The sequence below is a fragment of the Centroberyx affinis genome, unplaced genomic scaffold (assembly GCF_046629955.1).
Source record: "Centroberyx affinis isolate AG114_WGS23_722 - 3 ecotype Tasmania unplaced genomic scaffold, CSIRO-AGI_Caff_v1 ptg005419l_1, whole genome shotgun sequence".
Taxonomy (NCBI): Eukaryota; Metazoa; Chordata; class Actinopteri; order Beryciformes; family Berycidae; genus Centroberyx; species Centroberyx affinis.
The window spans coordinates 7,672-34,341 of NW_027282709.1; the positions used below are offsets into that span (position 1 = coordinate 7,672).

Genomic DNA, 26,670 nt, shown 5'->3' on the forward strand with positions numbered 1-26,670 from the left:
TGGGGTTTAGCCTACTGTGTGTTAGCTATATTTCTGTGTAGCCGCAGATTGTTGTGTAGCCAGTAAATTTCTGTATTGTTGCGTAGCCAGATTGGATGTAGACTCTAGCCAAATTGTATATGTAGTCACATGGTTGGTAAAAGTACAAATTTTGACTGATTATTAATATTTTTTGTGGGTAGTGATCTTGCCTTCACTGGTATTGCTTACCATCAAGGATATGCTTCCATGGGCTCTTCATCTTCAAAACATACAAAAATTGAAGGAATCTGTAATTAAGTCTGTTTGCAGAGATGAAGCTCCAACTCTTGGGGTTCTTCAGTCAATCTCCTGGAGACACAGACAGAAGGAGAGGAAACATCAAAATGAAACTTGAATCTCCAGATGGTGGTAGAGGAAAAAACGGACTCACCTGATACTTCAAGAAGTATTTCTTCATTCAAAAGGTGTAATGCTTTGGTCCAAGAGAAGCACTGACATTTTTTGGAGGGCAATGGATCAGCGTTCATGTCGCTCCCTCCATCAGTACCCAGATCCGCCTGGGGAAGCTAATGATCCTACCAGCAGACTAAATTCCAAGAGAAGACGCCTGAGAGCCAACTCAAGGAATCCTAGTCACAGCCCCCAAGCCGAAAGCAGTAACAACAAACAGCCCCAAGAGCACTTAGCAGTAGGGCCTGCCCTCCGAATACTACAACTTAATGTTGAAGGCCTTTCTGCAGCCAAGCGAAGCCTCATTGAAGTCTTCGCTTCGCAACACTCTATTGATGTTATCTGTCTCCAAGAAACCCACCTTGGTACAGAGGAAGCAGGCCGCTACTCCATCAATGGCTTTGATCTTCTGTGCTACACACCCCACACCAAACATGGACGTGCCACCTATGTGCGAACTAACATTGCCGAAGCCAATTGCTAATGTATACAAGCCCCCTAGCGCCAATTGGGATCAGCAAGTCTTACCCTCCCTACCTCACCCTGCCATCTATGTGGGGGACTTCAACAGCCACCACCCTGACTGGGGATACCCAGCAGCGGACAGTGATGGGGAGGCACTTTCAGACTGGGCATCTAGAAATGACCTTGCTCTGATACACGACCCCAATCAAAGAGGAACACTCCACTCAGCTGGAACAAGGACTACTCCCCTAACCTGTGCTGGGTCAGCTCTGTGAATGGAACCCCCTATCCTGCACAGATCCTCATCCTTGACGACTTTCCACACAGCCAACACCGGCCCTCACTCATACACATTGGCCTTGGTTTTTAGAGAAATGAGACGTCCTTTCCTCTGAAGCGTCATGTAAGCGATGTCATGACGTGATTAACGTCATGGCATTCAGCTGCTCTCGTGTATCCTCACTCATAGCTCCTCAGTGATCCCTCCTTACTCCTCAGAAAAGAAATAAGAGGTTTGGGACAACCTTCAAGATGGCGGACCAGAACGACTTCCGGTTCAAGCGAGGATCAAGGAAATATCAAATAAGAGACTTGGGATGCACCCACAGTGTTCCTCGACCTCACAGCCACTTATGACACCATCTGGCAGAAAGGCCTCCTACTGAAACTCACAAAAGCACTCCCTGCCTGGGCAACAGCAACAATCAAAACTCTGTTAACCAACTGGAGGTTCAGAGTCCACCTTGGACAGAAGAAAAGTGCATGGAGAACACAGACAAATGGGCTCCCACAAGGATCCGTTCTTGCCCCAACCCTGTTTAACCTCTATACAAACGACTTACCCAACACTAAATCCCGCAAATTCATCTACGCCGATGACATCTGCCTGGCAACTCAAGCACCAGATTTTGATTCACTGGAGCAGGTGCTCACTGAAGACCTCGCAAAACTGGACCAATACTGCAAAACCTGGCGCCTAAAACCAAGCCCAGCAAAAACAGTCTCCAGTGTATTCCACCTCCAAAACGCAGAAGCTGCCAAAGAACTAAACATCCAACTGAGCGGACTTAAGCTAAAGCACGCCCCCTACCCAACCTATCTGGGAGTGACCCTTGACAGGATCCTGTCCTTTAAGGAACACCTGAAAGGAACGGCGGCAAAGGTGAAGTCCAGAAACAACCTGCTTTGTAAGCTCGCAGGCTCAGCACTGGCTCTTGTATACTCTGCAGCAGAATACTGTGCCCTTGTCTGGTCCAGGTCATCCCATACACATCATGTGGACGCCCAGCTTAACACAACCATGCGAATCATAACCAGGACTATTTGCTCAACACCACTCCCCTGGCTCCCTGTCCTATCCAACATAACCCCCCCCACCTATCTGACGAGTCGCACTTACTTAAAGGATGCTCCAAAAGGTCAAAGATTCCCCCCATCTACCAATCCACGAAGACATCTTCAACCACCTACTGCTCGTCTCCCATCCAGACGACCAATTTGGAAGAAAACCCCACCAGCTGACTTTACCACGCAATCTGCTTGGGAAAAGGAATGAAGGAATAACAAAAGCAATGCTTTTTATTTACGAATGTAGCTTGGCCAAGTCAGGGCTGCTTCTTATTAAATTCATTCATTCAAAACAAGACACTTGTCTCATACACAACAAAAGGGCAAGGGGGTGGGGGCAAGCTCAATTTCCATCCCTGATTATGGGAATATGTTTTTTTTAAGTTGACAGGCTCTCAGATACTTTGGCGGGGGAGCTGGTGCCCTGGCGGCCTGCCAAGGTGTTAATATATGGGAAACCCTGAGAGCCAAATAAATCTTTGTCCCAAACATCATAGAAGCCACTGTATATATTTAGCAGTAATGGCCAAAGGGTAGGCAAACAGGTGCTGATTTGAAAAAAAGGTTTTTTAATAGTCTGAATAACAAAGGTAAGGGTAAGTCCAAGTAAAAAAACACAATGCATTTCAATGTTTGGACAAATAAGAGTAATATGATTGCTTAAGATATAGCTAGTAGCTAGCTATACCTTGATGATTTTTTTTTTACCTGAAATATGCGAGTAGGTTTTTCTGCTGTCATGTCTTCTTCCCTGAGACACACTCTTTTATTGTTTTGGAAAACAACGTACTGCTCCATGTCCATGTATCATGGTCAATTACACAGCACCGTACTTTTGGCGTTCTTACCTTGTAAATGACCACATCCCGTCTCAGAATATGGCTTTTTTTTTCGTGTCTGTTTTCTAGTGATTTTATTTTTTGTTATACGAAATGGAAAATGAAAATCAAAACATTTTTTAAAATTTCACTCATCCCTTTTTGACCATGAAAAATTTTTATTTTTGTATTTTAAAACAAAAATCAAATAACCACTCGTTTTGTTTTTTAAATACCCGTTTCTGGAAGGAAAATCGAATGACCAAAAGATACACGGACCCCCAAGGTTTGATTGACGCATCCTTATTAGCATATGATGAAGAAAAATAAATCCATGTGAGGCAATAACTAATAAAATTAATTTATGGATGAAAAATAAAGTAAGATTTACTAAAAACAAAATTACGTACAGGTTATTTTATTTTTAGTCAAGTTATTTTATTAATTTCCCAATTTCTCTTTGCATTTAATTATTGATTTATTTAGAGCCTTTACACACACACACACACACACGACAGCTTAAACCTGATACATCATCTAAGTCTGGCAAAAGACAGCTAAACCTGACACACAAGTCCACCTAAATCTGACAAAGTAGATCTGCGAATGACAAAGCATACCGTAGGCTATGTGGAACCTTGTAATTCTGACCGATTGATTCAGGCCGGAACAAAATTGATGCATCGTTACTGGCTGCTTTGGAACTTTCGAGTGAGATGAGTGTGAGAAACGAGTGGAAAAGTCAGTGTGTGACGGGGGCATGGAGGGAGGACCCAGGTGCAGAAAACACACAGGAGGCAGAGATTCGACGTTTACTGAAGATCTTCAGGCATGTTACAGAGTTCAGACAACAAGAAAACACTCAACTAAACTAACGCTTGGACGCAAGAGAGGTAACACAAGCTATACAGCAGGTCAACTCATAGCCTCCTCTTGAGCACTGAAGGGAACCTAAATAGACTGGCCTAATGAGCCAATATAACACAGCTGGGTGATGAGGAGACAAGATGCAGCTGCTCTTGCTGACACTGGCTGGTGTCTTCAACCCAGCATCAAAACATCAAATTAAGTACAAGTACCACATAATGACAGCTCTTTTAGGCTACAGTTTAAAGAAAAGTGATTTTGTTAAAAAAAAAAGATGTCAGTGTACAGGATTTACTGAGTTTGAGTATGATGGAAGGTTTTCACCAATATTGTACTTGATTCATGGGCCAAAGATTACCTTTCACACCTAACTGGAGAAAATAATGTACAATCATGCTTCTGAAATAACTTGTGATTTATCAATTAATAGAAATACATGTGAAGGGCTTTGTAGTTAGTTAGTTTATTTTTATTTCTGCGTCATACCAAACATCTGGCCCATCCCACATGGGATTACAGGACACCACCATTTTACAAAACATATATCTTCCGGTGATACATATAAGAGCAAAAAAATAAATAAATAAATAAAATGAATTGCCACATTACAAAGTACTACTATATTCTTTCAAATAACATATTTGAAATGATAGGTTTCAAATGAACAATACACTGAAAAGAACTGCTACAAACTTAGTTTATCTTGATAAAGAGCTTTTTTTCTCATCTCCCAGGCTTTCTCCAGGTAACTAGCTAATCTAAATGTTTCATAAGCGAACAGCCAACTCAATCTTTGTGCATCATCCATATTTACAAAATCAATATCTGTTTTTATCTTACTAAACAAAATATTGCGCAGTTCCCAGAAAAAAGGGTAATAGAAAACAAAGTGAAACTCATTTTCTATATCGGTCAAACAGCACATTGAACAAATACGCTTTTCTTCTTCCAGACTGACATACCATAAGTGGTAAAATACCAGAAATTGTTCTTTAAATTGTTCTTTAGTTCAAGACACAAGAGGAAAAATATGTTAAAATACTGTATCATACCCTCAACATCAATTAACGAGTCTCTCCAGAAACAGATGATCACCTGTTACTTCCAAGGGTGGAGAAGTTCACTTCAAACAAAGTGAACAAGTCTTTTGCCTCCAGTGGTTTCACTGCATTGATGAACAGGTCCTTGAATAATTCACCGCAGCTATTACTGCAGAAACTGAACCCGATAGTAGTTTGGCTGTTTTCAGATAGACCTGAAGTCAGCCCTAACAGCCAGTTTGTGAGCATGTCCAAAAATCAAATATAAAATATCGGGAGCATGATCTTACCAATATAAACAAGGTCAAGGTCATTTTATCTGAGAAGGCTTGGGCCTTACAAAGGTCAGGCGGTCCATCTCAAATATATTAAATACACTGAAGAAAAATATAAACGCAACACCTGAGCCAAACCACGAACAGCTGGCCTGAGGTTCTAAAAGCATAGAAATGAGTAAATAACAATTAAATAAAGTTATTGTTGATTGTTAAGTAGAGGATCAGTTAAGATTATCCATCCAAGCAATTAATGTGTAATGCAGATAGGTTTGGTGTTATTGTATAAAGAAAATATATAGGCAGAAAGCACAACAATAGGACCCCGTTGGTTAAATAGGGATCATTCAGATGTAGACTGAGACAGCGAATACTAAAAAAGCCAAATGTACTGTGACCAATTTAATGCCCACTGACAATATGTGGTTCTAGTGATTGTTCGACAATATTTGCTGCTAATTAAACATGTTATCTTAAGTACCTTAGCCTCATTTTCTTTCAAGTTCAAACCAAAGGATTAATACAGGAAAGAGGAGAAATGACAAATCCAAAGAAACACTGTACTCACTTAAAAAAAGCCTTTGTCCAAATCATTCAGAGAATATTTTGGGCTTTTCCCTTTCCCTTCTGGCCCCGCAAACAGTCTCCGCTCACTGCCACCAATCATCGCTGAATAAATAAATATGTAGAATTTGAGGTGTGACCAAGTCAACTTTGCTTGAATCCCAAGTCGGTCTAGTCTTGAGCCCAGGGGCGTCACTAAGGTTTGAATACATTTGGGGCTGAGCTCATGTAATGCGGGGCTGATGTGGGGAGGAACATTGCATTTTACCCTACAGAACAAATTGGGCAGCGTTTGGGGCACTCTACTGCGTTACAAGCCAAGTTACACATCGCTATACAGTTGTTAACTTGAATCTAAAATTTATAAAATTAAAGATCTTATAGCATGCCTCTGTATTATAATGGAATGGAATTGTTTTACATAATTATTATATTTTGATGGAAGATTCCATCACACTGAGCACTAACAGCTGAAAACAAAATAAACAGAAAAAGGCTTTTGGGTTTGGTTGGTGTGGCTGCTCTCTGCTGTCTCCCTGACTATGACTTCCTCAATCTCTTGTTGTTCTTCCTATGATATTGATAGAATGGACATTACCTTTAAAGATACAATTCACCTGTTTCATATTTTACTATCTGTTAACGGCCTATGCCAGATCCTGGCCATGGTTTGGGGTGTGTTGCTGTCTGTCTCTCTCTCTGTTTCAGACCCACCCCCTTTGACTCAGTGATTGGTTGTGAAGTGGCCTCACCTGGAGCTTGTTGGCAATCAGGACCAGTATAAAGGCCGGAGAGAAGCTCTAGTCACTGTCACTTGGCAACTTGACAGCCATCCCCTCTGTTTTATATGTGTGCGTGTTGTAGCGGTTGCTGTTTACGGTTTTGTCACTTGTTAGCTGTTTCTTTGCTGGCTCAGATCAGGGAAGCTCTATAAGGGTGTGCTGCCATTTGTTTTCCTCCCCCTTTCTTTCCTGTTTTTGTTCAGTCTCGGAGTTTAGAATTGTACTTTTTGTTTGACTCAGTTTAGCTATTTTTGTTTCTTGGCATTTTGGGAATTTTGTTCATTGTTTTTGGCCTGGGCCACCCTGAAACCTACAAAAGCTTCCCTGACCCACTGAACGAGCCGATGGTAAAATAAATTATCTTTTTGTTCACTTTATGAAAGGGCCCATGCTCACAGGTGCTGTCAATCAGGTACCTGATTGTCAGCACCTGTGGGTACCAGAAGCTCAAAACAAGAGTCAATAGCAACAGCAGAATAAGCTGTTTGGCATTGGCAGAGAAGATTTGGCAAATTTTTCATGAGCGCAACCCACATACTCAGCTGTGCTGCTCATCCCACAAATGCATGTTCCTTACAAATGGGGCACCATTTAAAAGGGAAATAAACAGGCTTTCCAACGGTATAAAATGTATTGCCAAGAAGCGTTGTTACAACAGAGAAATAATCTACCAAACACAAAGTTCCGAACTTTTTGTTCGATGTTTAGTTCCATGTTTAAAGGTTTTATTAACAAGTTATTTATTTCAGAATTGAAACCAATGATCAACTTAAATTAATTTGTTAGAATAATTGTTTCCGTTACTCCATAAAAAGGTAATTACTTGAAATATTTGTCTTGCTTTTTGTAAGAAAGAAAAATATTCATACATCTCAACGGTATAAACTACAAACCAGTTGCTCAAAGCACTGGTAACAGTGAACTTAGAACCGCAGCTCTTCAAGAGGGAGACACTGGAACCCTCTCTGCTTCATGAAATCATGAAGACTCATGTCCAGCAGTTCAAATTCAATGCAAATGTGAAGAACTACATTGCAGCTTTCTCCAAAACAGCTGAAGTTACCGGAGACCTGTCTTCAGACTTAAAAAAATATCGGAAAATAACCATAAAATGGCTCCATGCAGTTCTCACAGCATACTCCAAGTCTCTTGAAGCCAACAGATCCCCAAGTGACTTGAAAAGACAGACATTTACACCATTATTTAGCTGAAATCGCTAGAATGTATGGTGATTACCTGCAAAGGCGATATTGATTTTGCACATTGTATTTGTACATGGATTTATGATCTCCTGGCCATATTGGATTTATACTTCCTACGTGGGTAATGTCTAATTCCAATGTTTTGCATTATGTCTCTTTTCAGTTTCACACTGTGGCTCAGTGACATTCTTAACAGCTTCTGGTCTCCTGTGGATTTCTTGGGTCAAGTGTTTAACTTGGTGGATAGCTACTAATGGATAGATAGTAAATGTCTCCGGCAAGAAGGAGGGTAACCATCAGCCTTTTAGAATATCCCGATTCGGATGGATAATTATAATTAATTAATAATGGATAATTTTGTACATATTGTTAATAGTATTTACTGTTCATTGGTTTTTTTTTAATCATTTTGATAATCACCTCAGTGTCTTTTAAATAGCGAGGTTAGCCAGTCAGCTAGCCTAGCTGGCTACTAAAAAAGTCCTTTGCTCTTCATCAGCTAAGTTCTCTTTCGTGAGCTTTCACTCCTTTCCACCTTCATAATTGTAAATACTATTAACAATATGTACAAAATTAAGTGAAGTAACTGTAAGGTGGAGGCGAAGGTAACGTTACTGTAGAGTTGACAGCAGGTTGACCGGAAGTAAACAGACGTGCAGTTCGTAAAACAGATATACGTCACACTACAAGTGGAGAATAATGGGCTATTCTACTTCTAGTACGATTTTGCCACTTGACTTTAAGGTCATCTTCCTTGCCACTGCATCAGTAGCTGAGAGTTTTTAAAGTAAAAAAAAAAAAAAAAGCTATGCTACCCAGGTTCATACGGAAGAGGATTAGGGCCACATGTGAAAAATGTATTTGAGTTCTGAGTTCTGACTTTAAACTCAGAACTCAAATTAATTTTTCACATGTGGCCCTAATCCTCTTCCGTAGGTTCATGTATAGAAAGGTTGGACAAAAAAGCAAGAGAGGTAGGATTCAGGGGTCCCCACACTTGCCTTTGCCTAGGGCCCTAAAATCACTACGTCTGCCCCTGCATATCATTTTAAATAGCATGAGTTCACTGGCAAGTAGACCATTGGATGCCGCAAACCTTTGATGTGACATTTTTTTCTGTTGGCAGCCTTCTAGTGATAATTTCAAGTAAGATGTGGGAAGTTTTGGTACGCTATCATATCTCCCACCTGGCATCACAACTGTTTTCCCACAGCGCAGCTGAGGGGGATCATGAGGCAAATTCAGGTCAGGCAGGCAAGGAAATTTTCTAGAGGGTTTCTTTGACTGAGATGCAGTGTTTGCCCCATACAGAGGCACAAAATCAAAGAGTTGTCAGTGTATAGAAATGTAAGTCCATTGCTATGCTTGTGTTTAATCTATCGTGTCACATGCAGTAAAAGTAGCAGCACATCTGATGTAGTTAGACCAATACTACATTCAGATTTTAAATCTGAAAACATTTTGGGTGCAGAGTTCCAACAAGTAAAAAAGCTTCCAATGTGACTTCAAGTCAACGTATTTGAACAGCTAAAATTGCTTACTGAAATATTGTGATCAATTGCAGCCAGTCAACATCTAGAACTGCAGTGCAAACGTTACATTTTAGAGTCAACTGTTGCCCACAGTGTGGTGATGGTGTGTTCACAGCTACCTGGATGTATGAATGTTCTCAGTTTTAAAAACACAATCAGTAGTCATGACGGCACAGACTAGGAAAAGGCCCAGGTTGAAAATAACCAAAATCATAAAAAAAATAAATAAAAAAAATGCAGTTTCCAGCCACTTTTAGTCAGGTTTATTCAAGTGTAGACCAGAACACAAGTTATCAAGATTAGACCAGAACACAAGTTCTCAAGTTAACACTTCATGGTCCCAAAACAAAAAAATAACCTACAACTCAAAAGCTCAAATCCATTAAGGACATGTTAAGATACAAAACAAAAAACACACAACAGTTCAGACTGTTTGTCAAATGTCTTTAAGTGGGGGATGCTGCACAATTCTCAGGGTTTTGTTTTTTTTTGTCACAGGACACCTCTTCAGGAGAGGTGTCCTTTTAATATGCTGTTCCTGCAGACATGGTATTTTAGAGGAGGTTGGTCAGAGGGTTTGAATGAGATGATAGCTGCCCACCTATGTTCAAGAACAGAAGTTTTGTATGTCATGTTACATTCTGAACACGTGTTCATGCTGGCATCATGGTTTACATGCAATATTTTATGGTTAAATGGGCACAAGATGTGACATTTTACATCCACGCCTAGTATGTCTCCTTTTACTGTTTCTGAGTCATCAGGGACTGTTGGTGCTGGCCATCTCGCTTGTGAACAACTTAAGTCTCTCACTTCTCATGGACACATGCAGTCACAGTAATCTGGGTAGAGAATAAGGAAGGATTGTGAGGAAATGTAACTGCAATGTTTATTCCACAAAATGAGCAATATGCTAGTTTTGAGAGTTCAAGACACCATGAAATGATATCTTTAGACTACTTCCTTGATTTGATGCATTTGTTGGGGCAGGACATAACAGTGAGGGATGATTTAAAAGTCCAAGCCACTGCAATATCAGTCAGGGAGAGACAGGCAGTTTTGATAGGGAGGTGCATTTCCTGTTTCCAACAGGAAATACATGGAATCAAGTAAAGGTGGCATTTCATGGGGTGCATTCCATTTGGTAACGATTTCTCCTCGTGTCCTCGCCTCGCGTCTCTTCCTCGACTCCTCGGTCAAAGGTCATGGAGGAAACGAGGAGAAGATGCGAGGAGGCGAGTGAACCTGGCTTGTCAATTGGAACGTCCTCACATGCGCCATACTGAACTGACATTTGAAGCGTTGCGTTGAGGCTCCTTCCACACAGGATGACAGCTGTCCAAATTGTGTTTTATCCACAGAAAAACATTTAACATAATTCAGATTAATGTTTAATTAATCTAAATTCGGCTATGCCAGCCTCTAATGAGCCGTGTCTACCTCATGAAGGTAGAACAGAAATTCCAAATGCCTAGAAATTGGTTAGGTGATTTCTGATTTTATTGTTTTTTTCTATCTACTGTATGCTACATTTTCTTTTTGGGAAGCACTTTGTAGCACTGATAAGAAAGGTGCTATACAAATCAGATTATTGGGCTAAAGAAATGTCGTGAGCTGATGTGTGTCTGTGCGCAACTTTTATCCTTTATGCGACTTGGCTCAGACAACGATCATGTGGGCTATTTGACACCTCACTGCCAATGAACCAAAGTGCTGTCTCTTCATTCCTAAATAAATTCCCCAATAACCATAGACCTAGCTGTAAGAGCATAATGTGGAAATTGAATGAAATGCTGTTAATGAGGTTTAGTACGAATTTATTCTCCCGAAGAGAAATTCCATGGCAACACAGACATAATTCACAAGAATGATGAATACAGAATGAGAGACAGATCAAACACAGCAAACCGACTGGTGATCTAGAGAATACACAGAAAGTGATTCCAGCAAAAGACAAACGTGCTGGCCTGTGTGATGAAAATATGTCCTTTCATGGCAACAGTCATTATGCCCCAAGGTTATGAATGTAGTGAGAATGGAAACATAGGTAAGCTACGCCTAAAAGGCAGAGAAAGTAAATGTATTAAAAAAAAAAAAAACGGTACAGGATGAAATCAGATCCCAAAATTCAAAAATAATGTCACAAATAATCGTGGTCCTGGAGTTCCTCAGGCTCACAGGGGCAGATAGCTGTGCCGCCAGTCTGTCCCGCACTCCCTGCCCCCCTTGCTCGTTCCTGACGGGGCGGGGTGGTGGAACCTCCACCGCATCTGGCCTGTCATCGTCTGGGTCCACGACATCCCCAGCTGTGAGGCAGATGTTGTGGAGGACAGCACAGACGGTGACCACATCCGGACCAAAAGTGTGCTGCACCTCCAGGGCCTTGAAGAACAGGCACCTCCTGCGGGTCTTCATCATTCCAAAGGCTTGCTCTATTACTGAACGAGCCCTGGTGTGGTGGCGGTTGTAGCGCTCCTGCACCCTTCCCTGCAGTGGCTCCCGGTATGGTGTGAGGAGGGTGATGGGAGTCCTGATGCAGGGGTAGCCACCGTCGCTGATGATGAAGTACCCGGGAGGAGGATACCTTGCAGCGATGTAGAGGCTCTTCAGAGTTCTTCAGGACCCTGGTGTCACGCACCGACCCAGGGTACCCCTCGACCAGGTTGACGAACCTGCCGTTTCTGTCGCACAGTGCCTGCATCTGCACTGATGCGAACAGCTTGCGGTTGATGTAGTCCTGTCCGTGGGGGCCTGGGGGTGTCTTGATCTGGATGTGGCACCCGTCTTTTGCTCCCACACAGTTGGTGAAGGCGGGGCTCCCGGATAGCTCCGTAAAGCCCAGAGCCACAGCAGGAACGTCCTCCTCAGCAGGGTAGTGGATGTGCTGCCCACGAATGGCCACCAGTGACCCACAAACCTGGTGGACCACTCTGTGGACAGTGGTCTTTGACACCTGGAAGGCCCTGCTCACCACACTGTACGAAAGGCCGTGAGCTAACCGGTACAGTGTGATAAGGACCTCCAGGTGCTGAGCCCAGCCTCTTGCCTTTCCCCTGCTGAGGAGTTGCAAGAGGGCGTTCACGGAGGTGCGGGACAGACGGTAGTCAGGCCTGAGGTCCTGCTGGGGATCAAAATAAATCTGGAGCAGGGGCACCTCCCTATTAATCTGCGCGTAAATCGGGGGGTGGTCCGCCTAAGAAAACAACACATTGTAAAGAACATGAGTGGTTGCATTTTTCCTTATGGTATTTGATTTTCTTCAGGTAAATTCCCTCACATATAGTCAGTGGGTGTCATCTGAGCTCTCACCTGCTCCAGTAGCACCATCATGGTGCGTAGACGTCTTTTGTGCCCCCGCACATTCTAAATTGTGAGCCTAATCACATCAAGAGATGACAGGAACTGCATACTGATTTTACATCTTCAGTGCTGAGCGCCCTCTTGTGGCTACATGACACAATAACCACATGTCACAAAGTTTAGGTGCAAGGTTGTTTAATATGTACAGATCGCTTGTTGCATACCTTGTACTTTCTTTTGAGGTATTGATACTTATACTTGATACTGCAGAACGAGCAATTCAAATGGGTAATATACAATGAATAGCTATTGTAGCCCAATGTTGCAATAGCAGGCATCAAACATGAAACACTCACCCCCAAGCACCTCTGGCAGCATTTCTCTTCCCTGTAAAGAGATGTTCCCTCTCTATGCGCTGGAGGATCAGCTGGCGTGTCTCCTCTGTCTATATTATCACATCCAGAAGCCTTATGGTCATTTACTTATTCCTATTTGGATTGGGTTTGACATCCTACAACTGCACCAGATCTGTCAGTATATGGACATATTTAACCTAACACTTCATAAACACACGTTCCGCTAACATTTAAAACCTAGGCTATTTCTGTTTGGACAATATGTAACAAGTTGGAGCTACTAATCTGTCCTTTCATTGTCCCATATGAAAATGCTTATACAATTTCACTCATATTTCAACAACACTCAGCATCACTGACTGACCCAAGGGTGGAACTACATCACTGGTGGGGGACAACATGTTTACTATTTGCTTGTTGTTCAGTCTTTTTATTACACATTTTTATTAGTTCACTGTTCCTATTTACCAATATGGCCATACTTAAATGTTCATTATTCCTATTTACCAATCTATACATATGGCCTTAGTTCAATGTTCATTATTCCTATTTACCAATCTATACATACGGCCTTAGTTCAATGTTCATTATTCCTTTGCATCAATCGCATGTTGTGCTGTCTAAATAAAATAAACTTATTTTAAATAAAATGTTTATTGAACAACAGAATTCATACTTTTTTGTTCATTGTTTTCCAATTAATTTTTCCAAAATTGAAAACAAGCGATCTGCTCTCGCCCTACTCTCCTCTGCACACTTTTCCTCCGCCTCCCTCTGGAACTTCATATCCTCCCTAATGAGCTCCAGAAACTCGTCGTCTGCCCTCCTAGCTCCCTTTGGTGGCCCTGGCTCAGATGCTCCTGCCTCTCCTTCTTCCTCCTGCTCCTCCACTGCTGCACTTGGCCCTGGTTTGTCCTCTTGGATAGAGGCAATGAGCACAGCGGGGGAAATGGAGTGCCTCTGTCCCAGCACCTCATCCATGACCATGGGGACAAACCAAGGCCAAGTAGCAGCAGTGGGTTTTCCGCCGCTGACTCCCTCTCCTGACCCTGGACACTTGCAATCCTAAAACAGAGGATAATCTTAATAACATGACGGTCAAAAACAATGTCACATCTTCAAGGCACATTTACAATAATGTCTTTATTAACTTCCATGATTGTAACAATTATTATTGCTTTCATGTTACTATACAATGTGCAAAATGAGAAAAGTGGTGTTTTAGTTTAACAACCATTTTTATTTTTTTAGGCACTACAAATTTTGGCAAAATAAGTTTTCCAGTTGGTATGTGTTCTGATCAATTGTACAGCTCGATATAATCCCATGTCATTCTCTTTTTTGGACTTACCTTTTTATAAACTGAGGTTGTGACACATTCTCTACTGAAAGACTGGTGATTTTTGGGGTTGAACTAAATTAATAGACTAAAACTAGGCTAAATACCTTCACAAGCAAATACAACTTATTGGCAGTACCCAGGACCACAAATCACAGCACTTTCTGTTTGGAAGTGGGAATGCATCATACTTGTCTAATGTCACACAGGCATGACAAATCTACTAGTCTATTCCTAAAGTAGATTTGAGGTTGTACCTGCCCCTCCACCTATTATAACACACAGACCTACTGACATACTTACATACTTTCTAAGCATCATCAACTGACCATTTCATAGAATCAGTCTAGGCTATATACTTTATATTTCTTTTTAAGGTTGTCCCACTTCTTTTTGGCCTGCAAGGGAGTCACCTTCCCTTCCAGACCCATTTTCTCCAGGATCACCCTATAGCACACAGAGAGAAAACAAGTAAAAAAAATAAAGCAGATATTAAATCAGTTGTCAGCAAAACAAAGGTTTATGCCCAATCTACTAGCTATCTTAATTATCATGTGCTTTGTATAGGTAACTCATTATTACTGACCGATTATTCCACACTGTAGCCTATATTTATAAAGTTCCATTTGTTGCGAGGTATCAATATTGTATAGAAGCATACCCAAGACAATTGCCATTAACTACACTAGTAGCCTACTGCCTTTCCTCCAGCCGTAGCTGGCAGAGTTTTTGGCCCCCGTGAAGAGGCCCGTTTGTTCTTTGCTCCCGAAACACAGAAGCAAATATTTAAGCAGGTGACATTTTCAACATTATAAGAGGACCAGCCGCTAACAAGCATGGAGAATGGACCTCTGATAGCGAACAAGAGTAACTTAGGTTAGCTACCTAATGTAGCGGGATGGTTAGCTGGGCTGGTAACGTTAGTAGTTAAGCGAGTCATGTAACTAACGGAAACTTTGGCGCCTGTGGAAACATACTACTTACTTTAATATTACACACTTAGCTAAAGATTTACCAGCGAGTTTTAAACTAAAATTGTTAGAAAGCAAAACCAATACTCACATTTAAAAGTGAATTCCTCCGCTTCAGAGGATGTTCCTGCCGGGCCAGATGCCATTTTCACAGAAAAAATATAAACAAGTGACCGGCGCGCAATGGATTTTGGGATACCATGGGCCGCAAAGGATACACCACTTCTGTCCTCTAAATTCGGCCAAAAGAAGGCTGCATCTCTCGGCCGCATATGCAGGAGCCTTTGGAATGGGACAGCCTTCATGACCCAGTATGACGTATTCGGCCTCGAAATGCGGGCTTCGGAGGAGGCAGCCCCAGAAATGAGACAGAGCTAATATCTTATAATTTACAGAACATTTTTATATATAATATAAAATATATTTTTATCAGACAGGGTATAAATATCCAGTGTTAATTACATTTTTTCTTCTAAAGACCTTGATAACCAATTTTCTCAATCGGCCTCAACCTAAGGGAGATGTGGTCCTATATGAGCACATTTTCATCCTAATTTTAGTGCATTAGGCCTTTTTTCATGCTTTCCCAATCGAGACCTCTAACCTCTTCACTTATTCCACTCTCAGGATATGTGTGTGTGTGTGTGCATGTAACAGAGGTTTAAATGTAAACAGGACTTTCTCTGGAAGACCCCCATTCCATTATAGTCAATCTTCAAAGCGTTCTTTTGTTCCAGATCTATGTTCTACATTTAATTAATTTAACTACTGTCCAACAACCTCTGTTTCCACTGTGCTAGACATTCAATGTTTAGTGTATATAATAACATAGATCATGACTGTTTCAGGAAAACTACACTCAAAATTGTATCTAGTAAGGCATACAAGATATGGCCAAATTTATTAATAGGACCATCTGGTAATAGAGTGTAACCTTAGGCTTTGTGCCAAAACAAGGGTCTGCTCCCTTCATCACTGCACCTTTAAATCAAACCTAGGTGAACATCATTTGTTCCTTCTGTAACAGCTCTGTAGCGCTGAGAGGAACTGAAGAGTCAGGTGATAATTATCTGTGAGTTTGTCATTACGAACGACACTTTTCACATTACACAAAGCCATTTGACCCATTGATCACATAAAAATATTGATTAGTGGAGCCTTAATGTTCTAGAGAAATACTTAAGATGTGAAACCAAGATTTCAGGGGCTTTAAAACTGAGCAAAAATCCAGATTCTACTCTAGAATTTATTGTAAAATTAAATTGTTATGAGATTAAAAAAAAAAAAAAAAAAAACCTCACCACACATCTTCTTTAAGCCAGTCCTCAAAATCCTCCACTTCCTCCATTGATCCTAGCTTGCTGGTCAGATAGTTCACTTTGGCAATTAATTGCTTTTGCTGTTGTTTTATATACTCCAGTAAACTCATAATATGGACTTCTGCAGCTGTTAAAAAAAGATTAGAATATATAAATAAATTCCAGTCTGCTTTGGACAACTCATTAAGGCAGATTTCACTGAGCAGATGGGAACAGCAAGTTTTTGTTTTAAACTGTAGGCCACAAAGAAGCCTTGATTTGGTAAAGGTCAAATTAATGTCTTACATGTTATAGATATTTACTGTACTACAGTCCACTTCATTAATGCAACTAACATGTCACACCTGCAGCAATGTCTTCTAATTAGAGATTAGTTGGCACTTGGTCTTGAGAAATGTTAAGGGTGTGAAAAAATCTCTTCATTTATGTCTTATGTTCTAGCTCAAACTACATGCCAAGAATAGGAACAAGAAATTGATGAGACTTCGAAATAATACAATTCCAATAATACCAGTGTAAATTTTGACAAGAATTTTAAATTTAGTTTTAGTCTTAGTTGTTTACTGAAAATTGTAGTTGCTTTAAAGTCACATTTTAGTCTTTTTTTTTTCTGGCATCTACAATCGCCATCATCAGGACTGAAAACCTATGTTTGTAATTGTGCCAAGTGCTGCCACTGTGGGCCGGGGGCTGACTATAAATGTGTTTTCCATCAATGGCGCCCAAGCAATGTGGAAATTGCCATTTCTCTGTAAAGTCCTTGGCAACTGCTCGCCATTCCTCCACTGTTTTTAGTGTCTGCAAATGTATGAGAACAGAATGTTTTACAAGTTATTTACAATTCTTAAGATGAGATTTCTCCTCACTACCATACCTGACCTCCCAGAGCAACTACTGAATCTCAACCCCAACCTCAACTGTAGTGTATTCCTAATTATGTGTATCCCTTTACTCCCCCCCCGCCAACATATACACTGCCCTACCCCTAGCCCACCTCTGCAAATAAGATATTGCTGACCTTCAGAAACTCATCTTTCAAGACCTGATGCAAAGCTTCACATGTGTCCTTAACTATTTCAGATACTGTAGTAGCCCCAATCCTGTACTGAAAGCTCAGCGATTTGAAGCTTTCACCTTTAACAGATAAAATAGAGGGAAAAATAACATTACTGTAAAATTAACAAACTGCATAGAGCAGAGAGAAAATTGTACATTTGTTATACAAACCTGTTGCCAAGAATCTGAGAGTGAACAGAGTTGACAAGAGTCAACACATGCGCTGCAAATACACACAACACAACCAAATAGACAAACGCACTGCAGGTAGCACAGACGACAACGGATCTGTTTCCAGGGGACAAAACAAAGTGATGAACCCACCTGGGACACGCTTGTTGTTCAATGCTTTGTGACTTTTGAAGTTACTGAAGTCGGCTACTCGTCAGTGGTGTTGGAAAATGAGCTAAAATGTAAGTTTTTTTTTTTGGTTTATTTTACATCGTGATCGCATGATTCATTCAACAACAAGCGTGTCCCTGCCGGGTTCATCACTTTTTTGTGTCCCCTGGAAACAGATCCGTTGTCGTCTGTGCTACTTGCAGCGCGTTTGTGTATTTGGTTGTTGTGTGTATTTGCAGCGCATGTGTTGTCAAATTGATGAAGATGTTTTCTTAACTTGCTTGTGTTTCGTCTATCTGCATGTGTTTTCTTGTGTGTTTGCTCTCTCGGCCACCGTAGAAAAGCTGATATAGTTAGCTAAGCTAACCGGCACCAACAGAAAATAGGCCAACTCTGCATCACTCTTCATCCCCAGCTCCCTCGCCATACTTTTTTTTTTTTTTTTTTTTACTGTTTTTTACCTACCATTCTGGCAACCGCAGGGAGGAGGGGTCAACTTTGAAAGTTGTGTTGTGTACAAGCCACAGCCAGCAAAATCCTACTCAGTATGCCTTAAAAAAAATAAAAAAGGTTAGGTTACATAGCAACCAAGTCAGTTGCTGGTCAACATTCAAAACCCAAGTCTAGAAAACGGCATGTTTTGCTTTCCAGTCCACTGTTAATGTGGTGGACGAAGAGGAGAGACCAATATGTCTCGTGTCTAAAAACTTCGGCAGCTAACAACTGGCATGAAACCCAACAAATTAAAAAGATAGAGAAAAAAGTTGAACTTGCAAGCTGACACTAGCTGATAGCTAACTTCAATCAATGTTATGGCTTTGTGGTTAATTCACTTTCAAATTTAACAAGTGGGCAGAATTCAAGTGTTTAAGGTACATTCACTTTAGTTAATTCACTTCTCTGACCAGAAAATAAGTTGCAGGCACAAATTCTTTCTGTCAAATAGCGATGAAAGAGCCGTGAACGAATCGTTTGTGGCAAACAAATCTTCATTGGAGCTGGAAGTCATCCCTCACTCTGCCAAACAGCTCTGCAGCGGCATACGCAGCCATTCAAGAATTGAGACTCGCAAATCGTGAACGGGAGCTGTGTGAGTGACAGTGGGTTGGAGAAACTAAACTTAATAAGCAGTCAGACAATAGTAATTTTACTAATTGACTGACTGACTAATTCACACTTTGCATTCCTCCACCTACGTAAATAATTTTGCTTATCCCACAAACTCAAGTCATGTTAGAGAAAAGTCAGTCCAGTCATTTTGGCTGCATCCTAACTTAAACTATTGTGTATATCCTAATCATCTCTGTGCCATTATCAAATATCATAATCTATTTTGTTTGCATAGTTTTGAAAATAAACACTACTACTCCTACTACTGTTTTATAGGTCTACATTCATCTTTTGTTAACTTTGTTCTCGTGAAGCACAATAAAAGCGTCTAAAAGCCTCAATACAATCAGTGTGTTTATAGTAATTTTTATTTGGACAGACAGACATTCATTCGCTGCCAATCGTTCACAAATCGACGACCGATGAACAAGAAATAAAGGAATTTGTTTATTCTAATCCACACGGTTCTTAGTGGTTGAATCGACGTGGTTTTCATCAATTCAAAGACTCTGTGTTTCCACTTTTATGAATGTTGGCTGCCCTCTAGCGGTACTGGATAGACACTGCATTGTTCACGAACACGAATCATGTGGAGGCAACCCACTGTTCTGTCGTTCATCATTCACCGGGAATCTTCCCTCTCACCCGCGCATAATGGCCAACTGAATCAAATGAACAAAAGAGTCAATTGAACAAACCTTTCCACTGAGTCACTCATAAAGAAAAGAGCCGAACCTTTCATCACTACTGTCAAATAGGGCAGCCAATATCGTACAAGACAATTTGAGGTGACACAATCAGATTTTAAAGCTTTTTTTCTGACCACTGGAGGATGACAGAAACCGCAACACATTTGTAAACACGCAGCAACGCCATAGGCGATGGAAGCCTCATTAATATAATGACCCCTCTGTTGTCAAAGTTGATCCGAATCGAAGCTCCTCCCGGCGCATTCAGTAGCTTTTCATTTTTTTTTAAACTAGCTTGTCTCCTCCCTAGCTGTTTAAAAAAAAAACAAGACTAGGTCAAAACCTAGTACTGTATATGGCTGGACGTGTATGGGTGTGCCACGGCCGACCATCGGCGTGCTGCATCGGCGTCGGGACCCCCGCCGAAATCTCAGCCGGATCACCGGGAACAAATTGGCGCCCATCTAGCGGCACTGGCCGGCACCGTGCCCCCCGGAAACATGTGGAAGGTCGGCAGTAAGCCCTCAGCGTGGCGAAACCTCCATGCTTGTCTGTGTCTCTCTCTCCCCCGACAGAACAGAGGGGCTTCAGGTGGACTGAGCTCGCGCATATGCATCGAAATAAACGGTGATATGATGTAATTGTATAGATTCTACTTTAGCTTCAGCTTACATGCATGATATTGGTCAGCCTGCAACAAAACGGGCTCCCGATCTCAGCGGAGAAACAAGATGGCGGAGAAAGCGAAACTTACATTTGTGGCTCTGTGATCCTATGATGTGCCACGTGCCACGGCCGACCAATGGTGTAACTTGGTCACTCAGTCAGTCAGTCAGTGAGTGACAGACATTTGCGTTTATAGGGCTGGCCCCGCTGTTGCAGTCCAGCCAAAAACTATTTTGTTGACAAATGTGTTGTGGTTTCTGTCACCCTCCAGCGGTCCTAAAATCGCTTAGTATAGCTTTAAAACAAGTACGAAAAGAGCCAGTAGACTGGGACCTATTAACAACTGCTAAAATATCTGGTCCAATTGAACCAAGGACCTCTTTTATAAACTTGATGTAAAGAGGGCAGGAGGAGAATTTCATGTGACAAATAGTTTCCTCCTAAAACCAAAAGAGTAATAGGTTGAAAACAGCTCAGTGCTGTAAACAAAATACAATATGGTGGCAAATTAAATACATTAAAAACACATTAAACACTTGAGAATGAAAACAAAAAATATAATCTGAAGACATTTGGGTCATATAAACAACATCCCACATGATCATAGAGAATGCAGTTGACTGGTTCAGTTCAATTCGGTTCAATTGACTGGTTAACTCAAGAAGATTGTGCTGCTTTCAACTCCTAACATTAAAGGATAAGTTTGGTGATGTTGTACCTATGTATAGACCTATATGTATTGTCTCATACATAGGTGTTGTACTTTGACCCACAGAGAATATCGGCTTCTGAGTCAGCAGTTGGTTGAAACTGCGAGCTCCGTTGCTAGGCCTCTTGCTGCTAACAGAGTGAAAATGGATGTGAAAATATCTCAAAAAAAATAAAATAAAACAGCCTGTGAAAACGATATGGCAAATTTATATATAGGTCCAAAATTGCTGAACTTATCCTTTATGAAAACTTTTAATATTAAGCATTGGCTTCCTCAAGGAAAAAAAAGTACAACACTTACACCTACAGTGAAATCATATATTTCATATATCAAACTGTACAACACATGAAAAGATGGATTAATGTGGTGCTTAGTTTACCTACATTACGTTATTTGCACCACACTGAGTATAAAGTAGGTTTGTACAATTTAGTACTGTAGAGCAAAATTCATATGCCTATATGAATAACATCTTTTTCACATAAACCATGCTCCACGTTCCAGGCTCAGAAATATATCTGTTTGAATCCATTTTATCATGCCCACTTCAGTCCACTTGAGGGAGCCATTTACTTATTTTTGTCTGGCTTCCCACAGCTTGGCTTTGACCAAACCAAGTCACCACAAGCAACCTTTTGCCCAGGCAGCATTATGTTTGTTAATTGCTAGGATTAGAAAGCCAGGGTTTATCTTGCCCCTTGACTCTGTATCTAGAGAATGGATCATGTCTATTCAACATATGTATTTTGCATTTGTAAACTATTGTGAAATAATTATATTTTGTGATTGTCAGCAGGACAAGCAACTGTATCTAGATTCCTCTAAATCTGCATAAATTGTAGATTTTTTTTTATTTTTATTAACTCAAATAATTGCTTAAATGCAGTTCCTGAAACTACTATACTGTACCTGCAGAAGGCCCTAAAACACTCAAAATATTAACATGTCTCAAAATGAAAAAAATCTGCCAAATGGACATCTGTCTTTCCCACTGCATAAATACTGACAGGCAAAATGCCAAGTATCAGCAGCAATATGACATGGTCAACCCTGAATGCATCTTCCTTTAGTTTACACCATACTGGTGATGCTGTCTATAGACTGTATAGTGTTGCTGTCACAACATAAATTAGTGTAAAAATAAAAAAATGTTCTGCATACAAGTTATTCCTCGCGCACACACACACACACACACACACACACACACACACACACACACACACACACGTATTTAAGTATTCAGATTTCACACTAATTTATGTCTGTGTGTTATGACACAAATACAAGCTTTTTACAGTATTGCAAACAAAGTGATTCATAGTTTGGAAATAATGTTGCAGCATATACAGTAAGTGCAAAAGTTCACAGTAATTACTGTAATGGAAAAGAAAAAAGAGATTTGACTGTGGCATCTCACAGGTCATCCAGTATCACACATCACATTTACATTTTCTTGCGAAATTGCACATTCCTAGTTGTATTTTGCATGTAAGGATTTACACAATGAACACATGTATAAATGCATGTGAGGGTGATAGAATTTCACTGAGATCAATATCATCTATTTTGATAAGTAAGACTTTTATTATATAGTGTTACGGGCGAAAGTGTTAATGGTGGGCGTTTTGGCACAGTTTGAAAATGTAGTTAGTCATTTAAGGATTGCGATTGAGAAAAACATATCACTGCTTAACGTATTATAAAACCAGATCACAAGATGGTCTAGTTGCTCCACATATTGGCTCAGAACCTGGCAAACTGGGCTTGCATGCGTAACATTTGCATATCCGACCTTTGTGTGGCCCAGTTGCAGCACGGTGTTGCAACTATCTACATTTTACCGATGGGTACGTGAATACAATTATCTTGTTTTGCTTATCTTTCCATAAACAACAAGTTGTACCATGAGGAACATTAAAGGAATAGTTCACCCAAAAATGATAATTCTGTCACTATCTACCAGTTGAAACACAGGTGAAGTTAGTCGATGTGACACAGGGGAGGTTGCCAGAACAACTGAAGTCAGTGGGGACCGGTTCTTTAGAGTTCCAAAAATAACAAAAAATGAACATAAAATGACTCCATACAGCTCATGCAGCATAATACAAGTCTTCTAAAGCCGAACAATCGCACAGTGAGTGGAAAAAAACTATATTTACACCATTATTTAGCGCAACTACAGCTGTTTTTCGGAAAACGGTCACGCTTGCGTGCACCCAGTTTGTACATTCATGTGAATCTCCTCCACTTCCGTGTTTACACTGCTACACATAGGTTTACATCACACAAATTAAAATAGCTCTGTTGGAAGTGCCTCGGTCAGACCTAACTTTTCGGGTGCCTAGCTGTTGTAGCTGAGCGAGTGTTCTGTCCGGATGGTTCAACAGAGACTGTAAGACTGATCATTGCGGAATACAACTGACTTTTCTCAAACTGCAGGATCCAGAGCGGCTCCGGCTAATTGCTGGATGTCAACTTCTGAAACAAGTGAAACTGCACTGGAAACAAGTGAAATTATATCCACCCAGTGGCAGATTTCTTCACTTTTTTAAGAAAATTGGGATTTTAGGACTCAATAATAGACTAAATGACTTGGAAGATGGAGATTTTTTGCAGTGTACACACACAAAGACATATATACACCTATATTCATGCTCATACATGTAGGCCTAGGCTATACATACATAGCCTCTCCTATTTATGATGGCTGCATTTACACATATATACTGTATATTTAAATATTAACCCTGAATACCTACATCTACATTTCCTAGACTATGAATAGGACAATCAACATGTCTGTGGTATATTACAATGGGAAAATCAGGGCACAAAATCAAGTCGTGTCATAGTGTAAGACAGATCACAGGATATGATAATATGCACTGAATGATTACTTAGATATAGGAAAGGAGACAGGTCAAATTTTTCATTTAAACTATCTGGAGACACAGCGTTTAGTGTAAAAATCCAGCAGGCTTCACGTTGGACTAGTAGTTTTTAGTATAGTTACTATGTGGTTGAGTAACTTTCTCTATGCCGATACATTGAAGTTGAGTGACTGAGTGGTTACTTTCCATAAAGTGACGAGTAACAGGAGAGATAATATCTTGACATCTGTCAACTGAAGTACGTTCTGAGGTTCTCGTTCTCAATTGTCAGGATGTTTTGGAACACGGACAACGCAGCAAATATATTACTTTTTTTGTGTGACACGTTGTACATGACTGAATATGAAACTTTTTTTGCCAGAAACTGGGTTTGCAAAATAACTGTGCCCTCAACCAAAAGGGTCATGTGTGCAACGTGGAGAATGCAGAATGATTGTATACAACTTCATGATACATATAGCCCATCATTGAATTTTAAACAGCACTCAGGGCGATTTGACACACATTACTAAACACAATCGGTGAAAAGGAGAAGAGCAAAACCACACTTTCTGTTTTTTCTCTGAGGAATATGGATTTTGATATGCAGTGAATACGCAACGATGCACAATCTCTCGCGCAAGTTACAACTCCTGCACCAAGTGTTAACATGTAGTCTCCTGAGAATGAGGTTAACGTGTTTTTCTTTCTTTTTTTTTTTGGTCAGACGATTTCTGAGCAAGTGTCATGGCTCAGGAAATGGGGAGGCTGCAGCACACAACACAACTCACATCGACTGTACTTTGAGAGACGGTGGTTTTGAAACAAGACACGTGACGAAACGCACTTCCTCTAAATGGAAGGCCTGTGCGCTCTCTCTGTCTTTCTACTTTTGCAATCTGTGACTGACAGAGGGATGGCGGGGACGAGGTAAGATACCAGTAAATGGTCCGTCAAAGGAGTTCATCTGTGGTCCTAATTTATGATTTTACGTATCTTTTTTTGTTTTTGTTTTCTTGGTGACTGGTGTATGCCTGCATGCTCTTTTGGATCATTAATGGTTCAAAACACTTTTTGGGGTGATTTATATGCTATGTAGGCCCTCACTTACTGGATGTGTTATGCATGGAATACACAGTAGTTTGTTTTCTTATTTAAGTCTATCTAATCGAGGATCGTCCTCGATTACAGGTTGTACTTGGGGCTTGATGAGCTCAAAACAGCTTATTAGAAGGTGTTGAGACATCTGGCTTGTGCTTTTGGACAGAGGGATTTCACGACTGCTGTATTTGCTAACTGAGTTGCTGTTAAGGTGTCATGAAACTGTTTTTTGCTCAACCCTCAGCATCCGGGTTGCAGATTCAGGGTTAAAGATAACCTTTTGCAACACACAGAACACTACGCGTTTTGGCGTTATTGTTCACCAAATTTAGGGGGGTGTTTTAATATAACTTCATGCATGACTTTAGCTTCCGTTGCACAGAGGGCTTCACTTTGTTTCCTGTTACTGAAGTTGTCTAAATATAGTTACTTAACTCATCAGACATTCTGATCAGTTTTGTTTGAGGTGGGTTTTTGTTATGTGGACAGCTAGTGCTTTGCTTGATACTCTGGTTTTATCCGCCTAGTAGAAACCCACAATGCAGAAAGGTGTTTGAGAAAGAAAAGCAATGGACTTAAGCAAGTTTTCAGACTTCAGATCAAACCTGTTGGTCGTCAACATGAGCTTGATGCTATAGTTTAGGACAAATCTTTCTTGACATTGATTGCAAATAGCATGCATCAGAAAATGAAATTTGAAATGAATATTGTGAATGTTGTGATCACATCTTTTTGAAGCAATGTAATTGTGTATAAGAGCAAAAATGACCAGTTAATTTGATGAACCCAGACCTATAGATGGGCAGGTGTTTAGTTTAAAGAAGAATTTAAGTTGGAGAGGGTCATGTTGAAAAGCTCCAGCATCTTCTGTATTCATCTGACAAAGATCAGTCAGCTCAATAAGTGTATACTTCCAAGAATATCGTGTACATTTATATTTAATGTTCATAGAGGTCCTAAAATTGTGTGTGTGTGTGTGCACATGCCTGGTTCTGGTGTTACAAGTAGATCATAGGTTTCCCTTGTTATTGACAGACACACATTGCAGAAACAGACGTGTCGCAATGACTTGTGAAGCAATCAGAGCCGTGAACAGGAACCCAAAGACATCTTACCAGCAGAAGGAAAAGACAAGCCTTGCTCTTTTGTACATTTTTGTTTCACTTAATGCTTGTGGGGCGTTTAACAGAATTTATTGTTATAGTTTGGGAACTGCTCAAACTTTCATATCAAAGAACCCCCAAATAGATATTAGACACCCATTTGATAAGATTTTTCTTCCAGGAAACCCCATGAGAGAAGATTTTTGTTTTTAGATGTGATTTTATAGAATTGCAGAACTGTCTATACTTAAGGTGGGGAGAGAACAGTGGAGAGAGTGAGGCCACTGATCCAAATATAACACACTGTATATAGTGAATGCTGTAATACTGAATATGAAACTTTTCCTCATTTTGCTGGAGACCCCCTGGAACCTCTGCAAGGACCCCTGGTGGTCCTCAAACCATACATTGG

The 26,670-nt window shown here is 40.6% G+C and overlaps 1 protein-coding gene and 1 pseudogene across 1 annotated transcript in view; one reads left to right on the forward strand and one right to left on the reverse strand.

The window, feature by feature from the left end:
* Nucleotides 1-318: 318 nt before the first annotated feature.
* LOC139667278 (putative nuclease HARBI1) lies at nucleotides 319-16,638 on the reverse strand (annotated as a pseudogene).
* An 8,246-nt stretch (nucleotides 16,639-24,884) lies between these two features.
* arhgap15 (Rho GTPase activating protein 15) overlaps nucleotides 24,885-26,670 on the forward strand; it is a 46,817-nt gene continuing 45,031 nt past the window's right edge. Inside the window, exon 1 of the mRNA XM_071546731.1 lies at nucleotides 24,885-24,984. Coding sequence (XP_071402832.1) covers nucleotides 24,911-24,984 — 74 coding nt within the window. The 5' untranslated portion in view covers nucleotides 24,885-24,910. The remainder of the gene's footprint in view (nucleotides 24,985-26,670) is intronic.